At 51.1% G+C, this 14,807-nt stretch overlaps 1 protein-coding gene across 1 annotated transcript; it reads right to left on the bottom strand.

The window, feature by feature from the left end:
• Positions 1 to 522: 522 nt before the first annotated feature.
• nelfb (negative elongation factor complex member B) lies at positions 523 to 14,262 on the bottom strand. Its single transcript, XM_056418367.1, has 10 exons — positions 13,776 to 14,262; positions 12,916 to 13,076; positions 12,736 to 12,835; positions 11,975 to 12,205; positions 10,947 to 11,132; positions 10,764 to 10,876; positions 10,603 to 10,705; positions 9,767 to 9,862; positions 7,935 to 8,045; positions 523 to 540 (listed from the first exon to the last, which is right to left on the bottom strand). Exons 1-10 carry the CDS (start codon positions 13,875 to 13,877, stop codon positions 523 to 525), a joined length of 1,221 nt encoding a protein of 406 aa, XP_056274342.1. The 5' UTR covers positions 13,878 to 14,262.
• Positions 14,263 to 14,807: the final 545 nt, after the last annotated feature.

Below are 14,807 nucleotides of genomic sequence, written 5' to 3'. Positions count from 1 at the left end.
AGAAGGAACATGTGTGTGCAGATTGTGTGAGGTCAGGGAACATGTGTGTACGGGTGTTATTGTGAGATTAGAACAATATTATTATGTGTACAGGTGTGGAAGGTCAAGACTGTGTGTTATTACAGATTAATGTGAAGGGTCAGGAACATGTGTGCAGATTAATGTGGGGTCAGGAGTTGTGTGTGTACCGGTGTGGAGAGGTCAGGAACATGTGTGCAGGTGTGTGTAGACGTCAGGAACATGTGTGTACAGGTATTGTGAGGTCAGAGGTTTGTGTGTGTACAGGTGTGTAGAGGTCAGGAACATGTGTGTACAGGTGTGTAGAGGTCAGGAACATGTGTGTACAGGTGTGGAGGTCAGGAACATGTGTGTACAGGTGTGGAGGTCAGGAACATGTGTGTACAGGTGTGTAGAGGTCAGGAACATGTGTGGAGAGGTCAGGAACATGTGTGTACAGGTGGAGTCAAGACATGTGTGTACAGGTGTGGAGGTGGGGAACATGTATTGTACAGGTGTGTGAGGTCAGGGGAACATGTGTGCCTGGGTGTGTGGGAGTCAAGGAACATGTATGTGTACAGGTGTGGAGAGGTCAGGAACATGTAATTGTACAGGGTGTGGAGAGGTCAAGGAACTGTGTGTGTACAGGTGTGTAGAGGTCAGGAACATGTGTGTACAGGTGTGGAGAGGTCAGGAACATGTGTACTGGTGTGTGGGGTCAAGGAACATGTGTGTACAGGTGTGGAAGGGTCCAGGAACATGTGTGTGTACAGGTATGGGAGGTCAGGTTGTCATGTGTACAGGTGTGTGGAGGTCAGAGACATGTGTGTACAGGTGTAGGTCAGACGTGTGTGTACAGGTGTAGAGTCAGGGAACATGTGTGCCACAGGTGTGGAAGGGTCAGGAACTTGTGTGTACAGGCGTAGGAGGGTTAGGAACATGTGTGTACAGGTGTGGAGGTCAGGAACATGTGTGTGTACAGGTGTGCAGGTCAGGAACATGTGTGTGGATGTGGAGAGGTCAAAGTTGTGTGCAGGTGTGGAGAGGGGTCAAGGAACATGTGTGTACAGGTGTGTGTGAGGTCAGGGAACATGTGTGTACAGGTGTGTAGAGTTCAGGAACATGTGTGGAGGTCAGGAACATGTGTGTACAGGTGTGGAGGTCAGGAACATGTGTGTACAGGTGTGTAGAAGGTCAGGGGAACATGTGTGTGTACAGGTGTGTGAGGTCAGGAACGTGTGGCCCAGGTGTGTAGAGGTCAGGAACATGTGTGGCACAAGTGTGGAGGTCAATTTAGTAATATTACAGGTGTGGAGAGGTCAGGAACATGTGTGTGCAGGTGTGTGTGAGGTCAGGAACATGTGTACAGGTTATTGTGAGGTCAGGAACATGTGTGCTACAGGTGCTGGAGAGGTCATGAACATGTGTGTACAGGTGTGGAGGTGGGAACATGTGTGTACAGGTGTGGAGGTCAGGAACATGTGTGTACACGTGTGTAGAGGTCAGGGAACATGTGTGTGGAGTGTGTGGAGGTCAAGGGAATTTTATGTGTACAGGTGTGGGAGGTCAGGAACATGTGTGTACAGGTGTGTGAGGTCAGGAAGCATGTGTGTACAGGTGTGGAGAGGGTCAGGAGACATGTGTGTACAGGTGTGGAGAGTCAGAACATGTGTGTACAGGTGTGTAGGTCAGGAACATGTGTGTGTACAGGTGTGGAGGTCAGGAGACATGTATTGTACAGGTGTGGAGAGGTCAGGGAACGTATTATTGTGCAGGTGTGGAGGTCAGGAACATGTAATGTACAGATGTGTGGAGGTCAGGGAACATGTGTACACCAGGTGTGGAGGGTCAGGAACTTGTGTGTGTACAAGGTGTGGAGGTCAGAGGAACGTAATGACACCAGGTGTGTGAACGTCAGGAACATGTGTGTACAGGGTGTGGGAGAGGTCAGGACATTTGTGTGTGTGCAGGTGTGTAGAGGTCAGGAACATGTGTACAGGTGTGTAGAGGTCAGGAACATGTGTGTACAGGTGTGTAGGGTCAGGAACATGTGTGCAAGGTGTGGCAGGAGTCAGGAACATGTGTGTACAGGTGTGGAAGGTCAGGGTATGTGCTGGGTGTGCTTAGAGGTCAGGAACATGTGTGTACAGGTGTGTGAGGAATTCAGGAACATGTGTACAGGTGTGGAAGGTCAGGAACATGTGTGTGTGTACAGGTGTGGAGAGGTCAGGAACATGTGTGTACAGGTGTGGAGAGGTCAGGAACATGTGTGTACAAGATTAATTGTAAGGAATTGGGCATGTGTGTACAGGTGTGGAGAGGTCAGGAACATGTGTGTACAGGTGTGGAGAGGTCAGGAACATGTGTGTACAGGTGTGTAGAGGTCAGGAACATGTGTGTACAGGTGTGGAGGTCAGGAACATGTGTGTACAGGTGTGGAGGTCAGGAACATGTGTGTACAGGTGTGTAGAGGTCAGGAACATGTGTGTACAGGTGTGGAGAGGTCAAGATTTGTGTTGTACAGGTGTGGAGGTCAGGAACATGTGTGTACAGGTGTGTGGGGTCAGAGACGTATGTGTGCAGGTGTGGAGGTCAGGAACATGTATTATTACAGGTGTGTAGAGGTCAGGAACATGTGTGTACAGGTGTGTAGACGTCAGGAACATGTGTGTACAGGTGTGGAGGTCAGGAACATGTGTGCTGGGTGTGTAGAGGTCAGGAACATGTGTGTACAGGTGTGTGAGGGAATTCAGGAACATGTGTGTACAGGTGTGGAGATCAGAGACATGTGTGTACAGGTGTGGAGGTCAGGAACAGCCAATGTGTACAGGTGTGGAGAGGTCAGGAACATGTATGTACAGGTGTAAGGTCAGCACCATGTGTGTACAGGTGTGGAGGTCGAACATGTGTGTACAGGTGTGTGGAAGATCAGGAACATGTGTGTACAGGTGTGAGGAGGGTTAGGAACATGTGTGTACAGAGGTGTGTAGAGGTCAGACATGTGTGTGGGTGTGGAGGTCAGGAACATGTGTACAGGTGTGGAGGTCAGGAACGTGATTGGGAACATGTGTGTGTACAGGTGTGGAGGTCAGGAACATGTGTGTGCAGGTGTGGAGGTCAGGAACATGTACAGGTGTGTGAGGTCAGGAACATGTGTACAGGTGTGGAGGTCAGGAACGTATTGTTATTGTACAGATTGTGGAGGTCAGGAACGTGTGTGTACAGGTGTGTGTGAGGTCAGGAACATGTGTGGGTGTGTAGAGGTCAGGAACATGTGTGCTGGGTGCTGGAGGGTCAGGGTGCCATGTGTGTACAGGTGTGGAGAGGTCACTTGTGTGTACAGGTGTGTGGGGTCAGGAACAGGTGCTGGAGGTCAGGAACGTGTGTGTGCAGGTTGTGGAGAGGTCAGGGAAAACAACTGTACATGGTGTGGAGAGGTCAGAACATGTGTTGTGCAGGTGTGGAGGTCAGGAACATGTGTGTGTGCAGGTGTGTATGGGTCAGAGACACATGTGTGTTACAGGTGTGTAGAGGTCAGGAACATGTGTGTACACAGGTGTGTGGAGGTCAGGAACATGTGTGTACCGGTGTGTGAGAGGTCAGGAGTTGTGTGTGTGTGCAGGTGTGTAGAGGTCAGGAGACATGTGTGTACAGGTGTGTAGAGGTCAGGGAACATGTGTACCAGTGTGTAGGGTCAGGAACATGTGTACAGGTATAGAGGTCAGGAACATGTATTGCAAGATTGGAGGTCAGGGTGCAACATGTGTGTACAGGTGTGTGAGGTCAGGAACATGTGTGTGCCAGTTGTGGAGAGGTCAGGAACATGTGTGTACAGGGTGTGGAGATCAGGAACGTGTGTGTACTGGGTGTGTGGGGTCAAGTTTGTATTATTATTACAGGTGTGTGGGGTCAGGAACATGTGTGTTACCCAGGGTGTGTGGGGTCAGGGTTTACATGTGTGTAGCTGATTTCATGGAGAGGTCAGGAACACATGTGTGTACAGGTGTGTAGAGGTCAGGACAATGTTTTACAGTGTAAAGCCAGGAACATGTGTGAGAGATCAGGAACATGTGTGTGTGCAAGATTAGTAGCAGAGGTCAGGAACATGTGTGTGCTGGTGTGTAGAGGTCAGGAACAATAATATTGTACAGGTGTGTGGAGGTCAGGAACATGTGCTGGGAAGTGTGGAGGTCAGGAACATGTGTGTACAGGTGTGGAGAGGTCAGGAACATGTGTGTACAAGGAATTATTGGAGAGGTCAGGAACATGTGTGTACTGGTGTGTGAGGTCAAGAACATGTGGCAACAGATGTATAGAGGTCAGGAACATGTGTGCCGATTGATGTGCAGAGGTCAGGAACATGTGTGTACAGATTGGAAGGTCAGGGTTTAGCCATGTAATGTACAGGTGTGTAGGGGTCAGGAGACATGTGTGTACAGATTATTGTGGAGGTCAGAGACAATGTGTGTACTGGGGTGTGTGGAGGTCAGAGACATGTGTGTACAGGTGTGTGAGGTCAGGAACATGTGTTGTACCCGGTTAATATGGAGGTCAGGAACGTGTGTGTACAGGTGTGGAGGTCAGGAACATGTGTGTACAGGTGTGTGGAAGGTCAGGAGTTTTGTATATTTTGTAAATTCAGGGTTTGTGTGTGTACCAAGGTGTGTGTAGGGTCAGGAACATGTATTGTACAGGTGGGTCAGACTTGTGTGTGTGTACAGGTGTGGAGGTCAGGAACGTGTGTGTGCAGGTGTGTAGAGGTCAGGAACATGTGTGTGCACAGGTGTGTAAGAGGTCAGGAACATGTGTGTGTACAGGTGTGTATAAGGTCAGGAACATGTGTTATTACAGGTGTGGAGGTCAGGAACATGTGTGTACAGGTATGGAGTTAATCCAGGAACATGTATTACCGGTGTGTGGAGGTCAGGAACATGTGTGTTACAGGTGTGTGAGGTCAGGAACATGCTTGTGTACCGGGTGTGTGGAGGTCAGGAACATGTGTTGGTGTGTGAAGGTCAGGAACAATGTGCTGTACGGAATGTGTAGAGGTCCAGGGTTGTGTGTACCCAGGTGTGTAGAGGTCAGGAACGTGTGTACAGATTGTGGAAGGTCAGGGAACATGTGTGTGCGGTGTGTGGAAGGTCAGGGAACATGTGTGTACAGGTGTGTGGGGTCAGGAACATGTGTACATGTACAGGGTGTGTGGAGGTCAGGAACATGTGTATACCCAGGTGTGCAGGAGTGGGGTGCTGTGGTGTAGAGGTCAGGAACATGTGTGTACAGGTGTGTAGAGGTCAGGAACATGTAATGTACAGTGTGTAAGGAAGGTCAGGAACATGTGTGCTGGGTGTGTAGAGGTCAGGAACATGTGTGTACCGGTGTGTAGAGGTCAGGAACATGTATGTGCCTGAGTGTGGAGGTGCAGGAACATGTGTTGTACAGGGTGTGGAGGTCAGGAACATGTGTGTACAGGTGTGGAGAGGTCAGGAACATGTGTGTACAGGTGTTTAGAGGTCAGGAACATGTGTGTGTACAGGTGTGGAGGTCAGAGACATGTGTGTACAGGGTGTGTGGGGGTCAGGAACGTATTGGAGGTCTGGGACATGTGTACAGGTCAGGAACGTGTGTTGTACAGATTGTGGAGGTCAGGAACGTGTGTGTACCCAGGTGTGTGGGGTCAGGAACATGTGTGTGTACAGGTGTGTAAGAGGTCAGGAACATGTGTGCAGGTGTGTAGAGGTCAGGAGTGTGTGTGTACAGGGTGTGGAGAGGTCAGGAACATGTGTGTGCAGGTGTGGAGGTCAGGAACGTGTGTGTGCCAAGGTGTGGAGAGGTCAGAAACATGTGTGTGCAAGGTGTGGAGGGTCAGAAACATGCACAGTGTGTACAAGGTGTAAGGGTCAGGAACATGTGGAGTGGGTGTGTAGAGGTCAGGAACATGTGTGTACAGGGTGTGTAGACATCGAGAACATATGTGTACAGGTGTGGAGGTCAGGAACATGTGTGACAGGTGTGTAGAGGTCAGGAACATGTGGTATTACAGATTGTGTAGAGGTCAGGAACATGTGTGTACAGGTGTGTAGAGGTCAGGAACATGTGTGTACAGGTGTGGAGGTCAGGAACATGTGTGTACAGGTGTGTAGAGGTCAGGAACATGTGTGTACAGGTGTGGAGGTCAGGAACATGTGTGTACAGGTGTGGAGGTCAGGAACATGTGTGTACAGGTGTGGAGAGGTCAGGAACATGTGTGTACAGGTGTGGAAAGGTCAGGAACATGTGTGTACAGGTGTGGAGGTCAGGAACATGTGTGTACAGGTGTGTAGAGGTCAGGAACATGTGTGTACAGGTGTGGAAAGGTCAGGAACATGTGTGTACAGGTGTGGAGAGGTCAGGAACATGTGTGTACAGGTGTGGAGAGGTCAGGAACATGTGTGTACAGGTGTGTAGAGGTCAGGAACATGTGTGTACAGGTGTGGAGGTCAGGAACATGTGTGTACAGGTGTGGAGGTCAGGAACATGTGCATGGGTGTGAGTGGGAACATGTGTGTACAGGTGTGGAGGGCAGGAACATGTATCTACAGGTGTGGAGGTCAGGAACATGTGTGTACAGGTGTGGAGGTCAGGAACATGTGTGTACAGGTGTGGAGAGGTCAGGAACATGTGTGTACAGGTGTGGAGGTCAGGAACATGTGTGTACAGGTGTGGAGAGGTCAGGAACATGTGTGTACAGGTGTGGAGGTCAGGAACATGTGTGTACAGGTGTGGAGGTCAGGAACATGTGTGTACAGGTGTGGAGAGGTCAGGAACATGTGTGTACAGGTGTGTAGAGGTCAGGAACATGTGTGTACAGGTGTAGAGGTCAGGAACATGTGTGTACAGGTGTGGAGGTCAGGAACATGTGTGTACAGGTGTAGAGGTCAGGAACATGTGTGTGTACAGGTGTGGAGGTCAGGAACATGTGTGTACAGGTGTGGAGAGGTCAGGAACATGTGTGTACAGGTGTGTAGAGGTCAGGAACATGTGTGTACAGGTGTGGAGAGGTCAGGAACATGTGTGTACAGGTGTGGAGAGGTCAGGAACATGTGTGTACAGGTGTGGAGGTCAGGAACATGTGTGTACAGGTGTGTCTCTGGAACACAAAGACACGTCTTTTCTTCTAAAGAATCATTTATTTACAGGTTGGTTGACTCGAGTCACACACAGTCACATGACACACACAGTCACATGACACAGTCACATGACACAGTCACATGACACACAGTCACATGACACACAGTCACATGACACACAGTCACATGACACACACAGTCACATGACACAGTCACATGACACACAGTCACATGACACACAGTCACATGACACACACAGTCCTCCCTCCTGCCTCTCCCTCCCTCCTCTCCTCCAGCCTCTACCTCCTCCCCTCCTCCCTCCTCCTCCTCTCCTCCTCCTCCTCCTCCTCCGACCTCCTCCTCCTCCTCCTCCTCCTCCTCCTCCTCCCTCCTCCTCAAGGTCATCATCATGTCATCAGGTGTCATCATTTGCATCATCGTTGTCACATCATCATCATTGTAATTAATCGGGCATCATCATCATCATCATGGTCATCCTCATCATCATCATCATCATCGTCGTCATCATCATCATCATCATTCATCGTCATCATCATCATCACATCATTCATCATCATCATCATCACATCGTCATCATCATCATCATCGTTGTGAATCATCCTCATCATTCATCGGGTCATCGTCGTCATCATCATCATCGTCATCGTCATCGTCATCACGTCATCACATCATCATCATCATCATCCTCATCATCACCATCATCACCATCCTCATCATCATCATCCTCATCATCCTCATCATCATCTCTCATCATCCCTCCTCCTCATCATCATCCTCCTCCTCATCCTCCTCCTCCTTGGGGAGTGCAGGCGTGGAGCTCTTCTCCTCTCCGGGCAGCTTCTGCTCCACGGTGAAGGTGTGGTCATCAACCACCACCGACATCATGATGGGCAGGAAGCGGGTCACGACCTCGGAGTCCTGGCACAGGGAGGGTTCACCCACAGGTAGTCAACGACCCGGTACAGCTCAGGTGTAGTGGAGGTAGTCAACGACCCGGTACAGCTCAGGTGTAGTGGAGGTGATCAGCGACCGGTACAGCTCAGGTGTAGTGGAGGTAGTCAACGACCCGGTACAGCTCAGGTGTAGTGGAGGTAGTCAACGACCCGGTACAGCTCAGGTGTAGTGGAGGTAGTCAACGACCCGGTACAGCTCAGGTGTAGTGGAGGTGAGTCAGCGACCGGTGCCAGCTCAGGTAGTGGAGGTAGTCAACACCCGCGACCGGTACAGCTCAGGTGTAGTGGAGGTGATCAGCACCCGGTACAGCTCAGGTGTAGTGGAGGTGGTCAGCGACCGGTACAGCTCAGGTGTAGTGGAGGTAGTCAGCGACCCGGTACAGCTCAGGTGTGGTGGAGGTAGTCAGCGACCGGTACAGCTCGGGTGTAGTGGAGGTAGTCAGCGACCGGTGCAGCTCAGGTGTGGTGGAGGTGATCAGCGACCGGTACAGCTCAGGTGTAGTGGAGGTAGTCAATGACCGGTACAGCTCAGGTGTAGTGGTAGTCAGCGACCGGTACAGCTCAGGTGTAGTGGAGGTAGTCAACGACCCGGTGCAGCTCAGGTGTAGTGGAGGTCAACGACCGGTACAGCTCAGGTGTAGTGGAGGTAGTCAGCGACCGGTACAGCTCAGGTGTGGTGGAGGTGATTAACGACCGGTGCAGCTCAGGTGTAGTGGAGGTAGTCAACGACCCGGTACAGCTCAGGTGTAGTGGAGGTAGTCAACGACCCGGTACAGCTCAGGTGTAGTGGAGGTAGTCAACGACCCGGTACAGCTCAGGTGTAGTGGAGTGATCAACCGGTACAGCTCAGGTGTAGTGGAGGTAGTCAACGACCCGGTACAGCTCAGGTGTAGTGGAGGTAGTCAACGACCCGGTACAGCTCAGGTGTAGTGGAGGTAGTCAACGACCCGGTACAGCTCAGGTGTAGTGGAGGTAGTCAACGACCGGTACAGCTCAGGTGTAGTGGAGGTAGTCAGCGACCCGGTACAGCTCAGGTGTAGTGGAGGTAGTCACCCGGCACAGCTCAGGTGTAGTGGAGGTAGTCAGCGACCGGTACAGCTCAGGTGTAGTGGAGGTAGTCAACGACCCGGTACAGCTCAGGTGTAGTGGAGGTAGTCAATGACCCGGTACAGCTCAGGTGTAGTGGAGGTAGTTAACGACCCGGTACAGCTCAGGTGTAGTGGAGGTAGTCAACGACCCGGTACAGCTCAGGTGTAGTGGAGGTAGTCAACGACCCGGTACAGCTCAGGTGTAGTGGAGGTAGTTAACGACCCGGTACAGCTCAGGTGTAGTGGAGGTAGTCAACGACCCGGTACAGCTCAGGTGTAGTGGAGGTAGTCAACGACCCGGTACAGCTCAGGTGTAGTGGAGGTAGTCAACTACCCGGTACAGCTCAGGTGTGGTGGAGGTAGTCAACGACCCGGTACAGCTCAGGTGTAGTGGAGGTAGTCAACGACCCGGTACAGCTCAGGTGTAGTGGAGGTGATCAGCGACCCGGTACAGCTCAGGTGTAGTGGAGGTAGTCAACGACCCGGTACAGCTCAGGTGTAGTGGAGGTAGTCAACGACCCGGTACAGCTCAGGTGTAGTGGAGGTAGTCAACGACCCGGTACAGCTCAGGTGTGGTGGAGGTGCTGACTGTACGTACCAGACGAGGCTCTTTGAACACCTGGCTGTCGATCATGTCCCAGGCCCCCTGACCCAGAGACAGCATCCTCAGCAGCAGCAGCAGGTCAGGACTGTCCTGTTCTCACACACACACACACACACACACATTATACACACACACATACATTATACATACACACACACACATTATACACACATTACACACACACATTATACATACACACACACACACATTATACACACACACACATTATATACACACATTATACATTACACACACACACATTATACATACATTACACACACACACACATTATACATTACACACACACACTTACTCGTGACTAGTAACTAACTATAAAGTGGAAATAAAGTGAGGAGAGATAAAGTGAGGGAGAGAGATAGAGAGCAGTAAAGTGAGAAGGAGACATGAGAGAGAGATAAATAAAGTGAGAGACAGAGAGATAAAGTGAGGGAGAGAGAGATGGAGTGAGAGAGAGAGGGAGAGATAGATAGAGTGAGGGAGAGAGGGAGAGATAGATAGAGTGAGGGAGAGAGAGAGTGAGGGAGAGAGAGAGGGAGAGATAGAGGGAGAGATAGATAGAGTGAGGGAGGGAGAGAGAGAGTGAGGGAGAGAGAGGGAGAGATAGAGAGAGAGTGAGGGAGAGATAGATAGAGTGAGGGAGAGAGAGAGTGAGGGAGAGAGAGAGAGAGTGAGGGAGAGAGAGAGGGAGAGATAGATAGAGTGAGGGAGCGAGAGAGTGAGGGAGAGAGAGAGTGAGGGAGAGAGTGAGGGAGATAGAGAGAGAGTGAGGGAGAGAGAGAGCGAGGGATAGAGAGAGCGAGGCGGCTCACCCTGGGCAGAGCGTCCTGGCTCAGCAGCTCCTGCAGGTTCCTGATGAGGCTCAGCACCAGAGTGTTGCAGGCAAAGGGGTCACACAGGATCATGGACAGGTCCCTGCAGCACACACACACAGGTGAGTCCTCCACTCACAGGTAGCCCCCCCCCCCCTTACCCCAGGACCTGCTCCTGGCCCTTCTTCACCCCGTCCAGGAAGCCCTGCAGCTCTCGGGCTCGCTTGCCGTCCACGAACTTCTCCCGGATGCAGGCGTCCAGGCACCAGGTGAACTGTGAGGGCCGGGAGAGCGTGAGTGACGGAGCCCAGGGGGGCGGTGACCTCCGCCAGGTGGGCCCTCACCTTGTGACAGGGGTCCACGGAGCAGATCTCGCTGATGTCCAGGTCGTGGAGGGACATCAGCAGCTCGGCCCTCAGCGTGCAGTAGTGGACGTTCCTGGTGCGCAGGAAGAGCGTCCTGAGGAACTGCAGCACCATGTCGTACAGCTTCACGTTCTTCCCGATCATCTGCGTCAGCTTCAGGACCACCTGGAGGGGGGGGGGCATGTTCACCGTGGGCCACATCAGCGCCATAGCCACCCTCTTAAAGGGCCAGTGAGCCACGTCAGCATCACGGCCGCCCTCTTAAAGGGCCAGTGAGCTACGTCAGCATCACGGCCGCCCTCTTAAAGGGCCAGTGAGCCACGTCAGCATCACGGCCGCCCTCTTAAAGGGCCAGTGGGTCACATCAGCATCACGGCCGCCCTCTTAAAGGGCCAGTGAGCCACGTCAGCATCACGGCCGCCCTCTTAAAGGGCCAGTGAGCTACGTCAGCATCACGGCTGCCCTCTTAAAGGGCCAGTGAGCTACGTCAGCATCACGGCCGCCCTCTTAAAGGGCCAGTGAGCCACGTCAGCATCACGGCCGCCCTCTTAAAGGGCCAGTGAGCTACGTCAGCATCACGGCCACCCTCTTAAAGGGCCAGTGAGCTACGTCAGCATCACGGCCACCCTCTTAAAGGGCCAGTGAGCTACGTCAGCATCACGGCCACCCTCTTAAAGGGCCAGTGAGCTACGTCAGCATCACGGCTGCTCTCTTAAAGGGCCAGTGAGCCACGTCAGCATCACGGCTGCCCTCTTAAAGGGCCGGTGTAACAAACGTATATAAACTCCCGAACATATTGTTAAATAACTCTCTTGGCATTTGGTTATTTGAGTGTAGAAATGTTGTACATGAGAAAATGTCTCTAATATTATAATGTGAAACCTTCAAAATAAAAGCACAGGATATTTTTCTTACATTTCATATATAAAAGGTGATGGTGTGTCTTTCAAGCCGTCAGGCGCCACACAATGAGGTGGCGGGCTTTAGTGAACACGTGATGAGCTCACCTCGCCTTGGCGCCTGGCTTTGGGCGACGGGCTGAAGAAGTTGTGCAGGATGGAGAGGTCGCTGCTGAACAGCGCCGCCTCCTTCTCCACGATGTACTGCTTGAGGAGCGGAGACACCTCGTCCCCGAACAGAGCCTGGTTGTCCTGCCAGATCTGCCTCTTCACCTCCACCGCGCACACCTTGTACAGCTCCTTGTCCGCCATCACCATCTTCAGCTTCTTCTCCGGCACCTGCAGGAGGAGGTGACGAAGAAGGGAGGAGCCATTAGTGCTACACCTCATGAACGTTGAGACAAGACGTTCAGAATGTAGTCGACACGTTCATGTTATTTACTGACATTGTACTTTACTGTTATCGTAGGCATATAAATATATTTAAATATAAATAAATATATATAAGTATTATATTTGTATATATATATATATTTATTTAGATACATATTTATATATATGTAAAATATATATATATAAATATATATATATAACTATTTTGAATTTTTGGGGCAATCCATTTGTTTGTTTTTATAAAAAGAGAAGAAGACCATTGTTATGGTCATCAATAACCATAACAATGGTCAAAGCTTGGAAGCCTTTAGATTCATCTCAGATTAAATACTTTTAATTGAGCCCCTGGTCCGGAGGAGGCTGACCAGGAGGCTGACCCCTGACCCCTAAGCCTCCCTCTCCTTCCTCCCCCTCATGGCTGGAGCTGTGAGGTCATCACTCACAATGACCCACTGGCTGTGCCCTGAAGGCCTCACCTTGGGGAGGTGCTTCAGCACCTGCATCACCACAGGCTGGATGGAGGGCATCTTGACCAGCGGGAAGCTCTTCTCCAGCAGCTCCTCGAGCTTCCCGTACCTGGAGGAAAGAGAAGCGCGGTAGCATCCGGCCCGGTTCCTTCAGAACTTCACCCCCGGGCCCCGGAGCCAGAGACCCACCTTTCCTCGTCCTTGCCCTCGGCGATGGTGGCGACTCGCTCCATCAGCTTCTCCCGCAGCTCGTCGAAGACGGACTGGTGGAACTCCAGCCGGGGCGTCCCGTGGAGGTCGAGGAAGGGCAGCGCCGACTGGAGGGTGGGCAGCAGGATGCCGTTCTCCATCTGCAGACACGCGGCGCAGAGATCAGGGCCGGAGCTCCATGTTCTCACCTGACTGCAGACAGACGTCACTGCATCGGCGCCTCGTCCGACCCCACAACACGGAGACGCCGTGGGGACCAGCTTGCTCACAGGAGGGGGGATGCCTCGAGTATATAAGAACATACAGAATCACTTTATCAGAGTTCATCGCACCGCGCTAACCCTAAACTAAACTTGTAGTCAAAGAGCTTCTCTAAATAGGTACCTTTCAGCTTGTTTTGGCGGCTTTTATTGTGAAACTGAAACCGGAAGTTGTTCCCGTTAAAATCTTTTAAAGTACTTTTACAAAACGCTGCAGCTGATCTAACTATTGAGTGAGTGTCTCTGATCGAGTTGGTTTGAACTGTGATTACTTCCGTGCTAACCCGAAACTAGAGATTATGTTAATTCCAGCTTGTTATTTTCTGCTTTTATTGTGAAACTCTTGAAACCGGAAGCTGCTCCTGTTTAAATCTTTATAGTACTTTTACAAATGCCCCTCCGGGGATCTTTGTCTCCTTCGGTTGAACCAGGAGAGTTCTCCATAACATGGCATCGAGCAGCGGAGAGGCTTTTTTCAAAATAAGAGCACGAACTCATCGGCCGGTGCGGCGAGCCGGACGTCCCGCTGGTTGTTCCCGCTGAAACGCGTCACAGTGTGGAGGAGCCGCTCAGCGTCACCTGGAACTGGTCGATGGCTTTCAGCGGCTCGGTGCAGTTGGTGAGCGTCTCCTTCAGGTCCTCCCCGTTGGAGATGCCGAGCTCCGGCAGCCCCGCGAACATGTTGCTGTGCGGCGGCGATCAGGGTCCGACCGCGCGGCTCCGAGAGCGAAGAGATGCCGCTACACGACTACACACCACGCTCCGTGCGGCGGAGAAGACTTCCGGTGTTGTAACTGTGAAAACAGTCCCCTGGAAACACCCACGACGGGATATGTTCTGCGCTTCGGACCCCTGAGACTTCAAACCGTGAAGCCACGGGAACTTCCGGTGTTGTAACTGAGTAAACAGTCCGCCGGAAACACTTTTCCGTGTTGTAACTGTGTAAACAGTCCGCCAGAAACACCCGAGACGGGATATGTTCCGCGTGTTAGAGGCTAAGGGCTTGAAATGGTGTAAATATGAATGAGACAGCACTTTGCTGCAAAATACAACATATATGCCAACTTCAAACAATGTGGTGGACTATTGTGGGTACTTATTTCAAAATAAATACTTCTCTCACTGACTGAATGTCTTCCAGACTCTTTCCTCACGAGATGAGACGTCATTTCAAATAATCTATTCACTTAATTTTGTTCAAAACGCTTCATTGACAAAATTCAATGTGTGATGAATAAATAAATGTACTACATATCAATATAATAATCTCTGCTTGCATCCTTTTGATTTAATGTGTTTTCATCTTTAATCTGAAGCGTTGTTAATGTGTGTATGATATGCAAGGCTGAACACACTGTGCTGTTCTTATGTCCACTGGTAACTGCGTATTAAAGGTCACATTCCACTAAAGTAAAACCATTGAACCTGAAGCCTCAGGGAACCACTGAGAGGCAGTGAGGGCTTGATGTGGTGTAAATATGAATGAGCCGGCATGTCACGGGACCATCACGACATCAAACATATTGTGTACAATTGGACCAATAACTTCCTCTTTTCTACTCAGTTTGTTGTGTCGGCTGAATCCTGAAAGTCGACTGCATCACTTATTGG

This window comes from Pseudoliparis swirei, chromosome 7, assembly GCF_029220125.1.
Source record: "Pseudoliparis swirei isolate HS2019 ecotype Mariana Trench chromosome 7, NWPU_hadal_v1, whole genome shotgun sequence".
NCBI lineage: Eukaryota > Metazoa > Chordata > Actinopteri > Perciformes > Liparidae > Pseudoliparis > Pseudoliparis swirei.
Note: the sequence above shows the minus strand (reverse complement) of the source record. Positions and strands in the feature narration are given on the sequence as shown.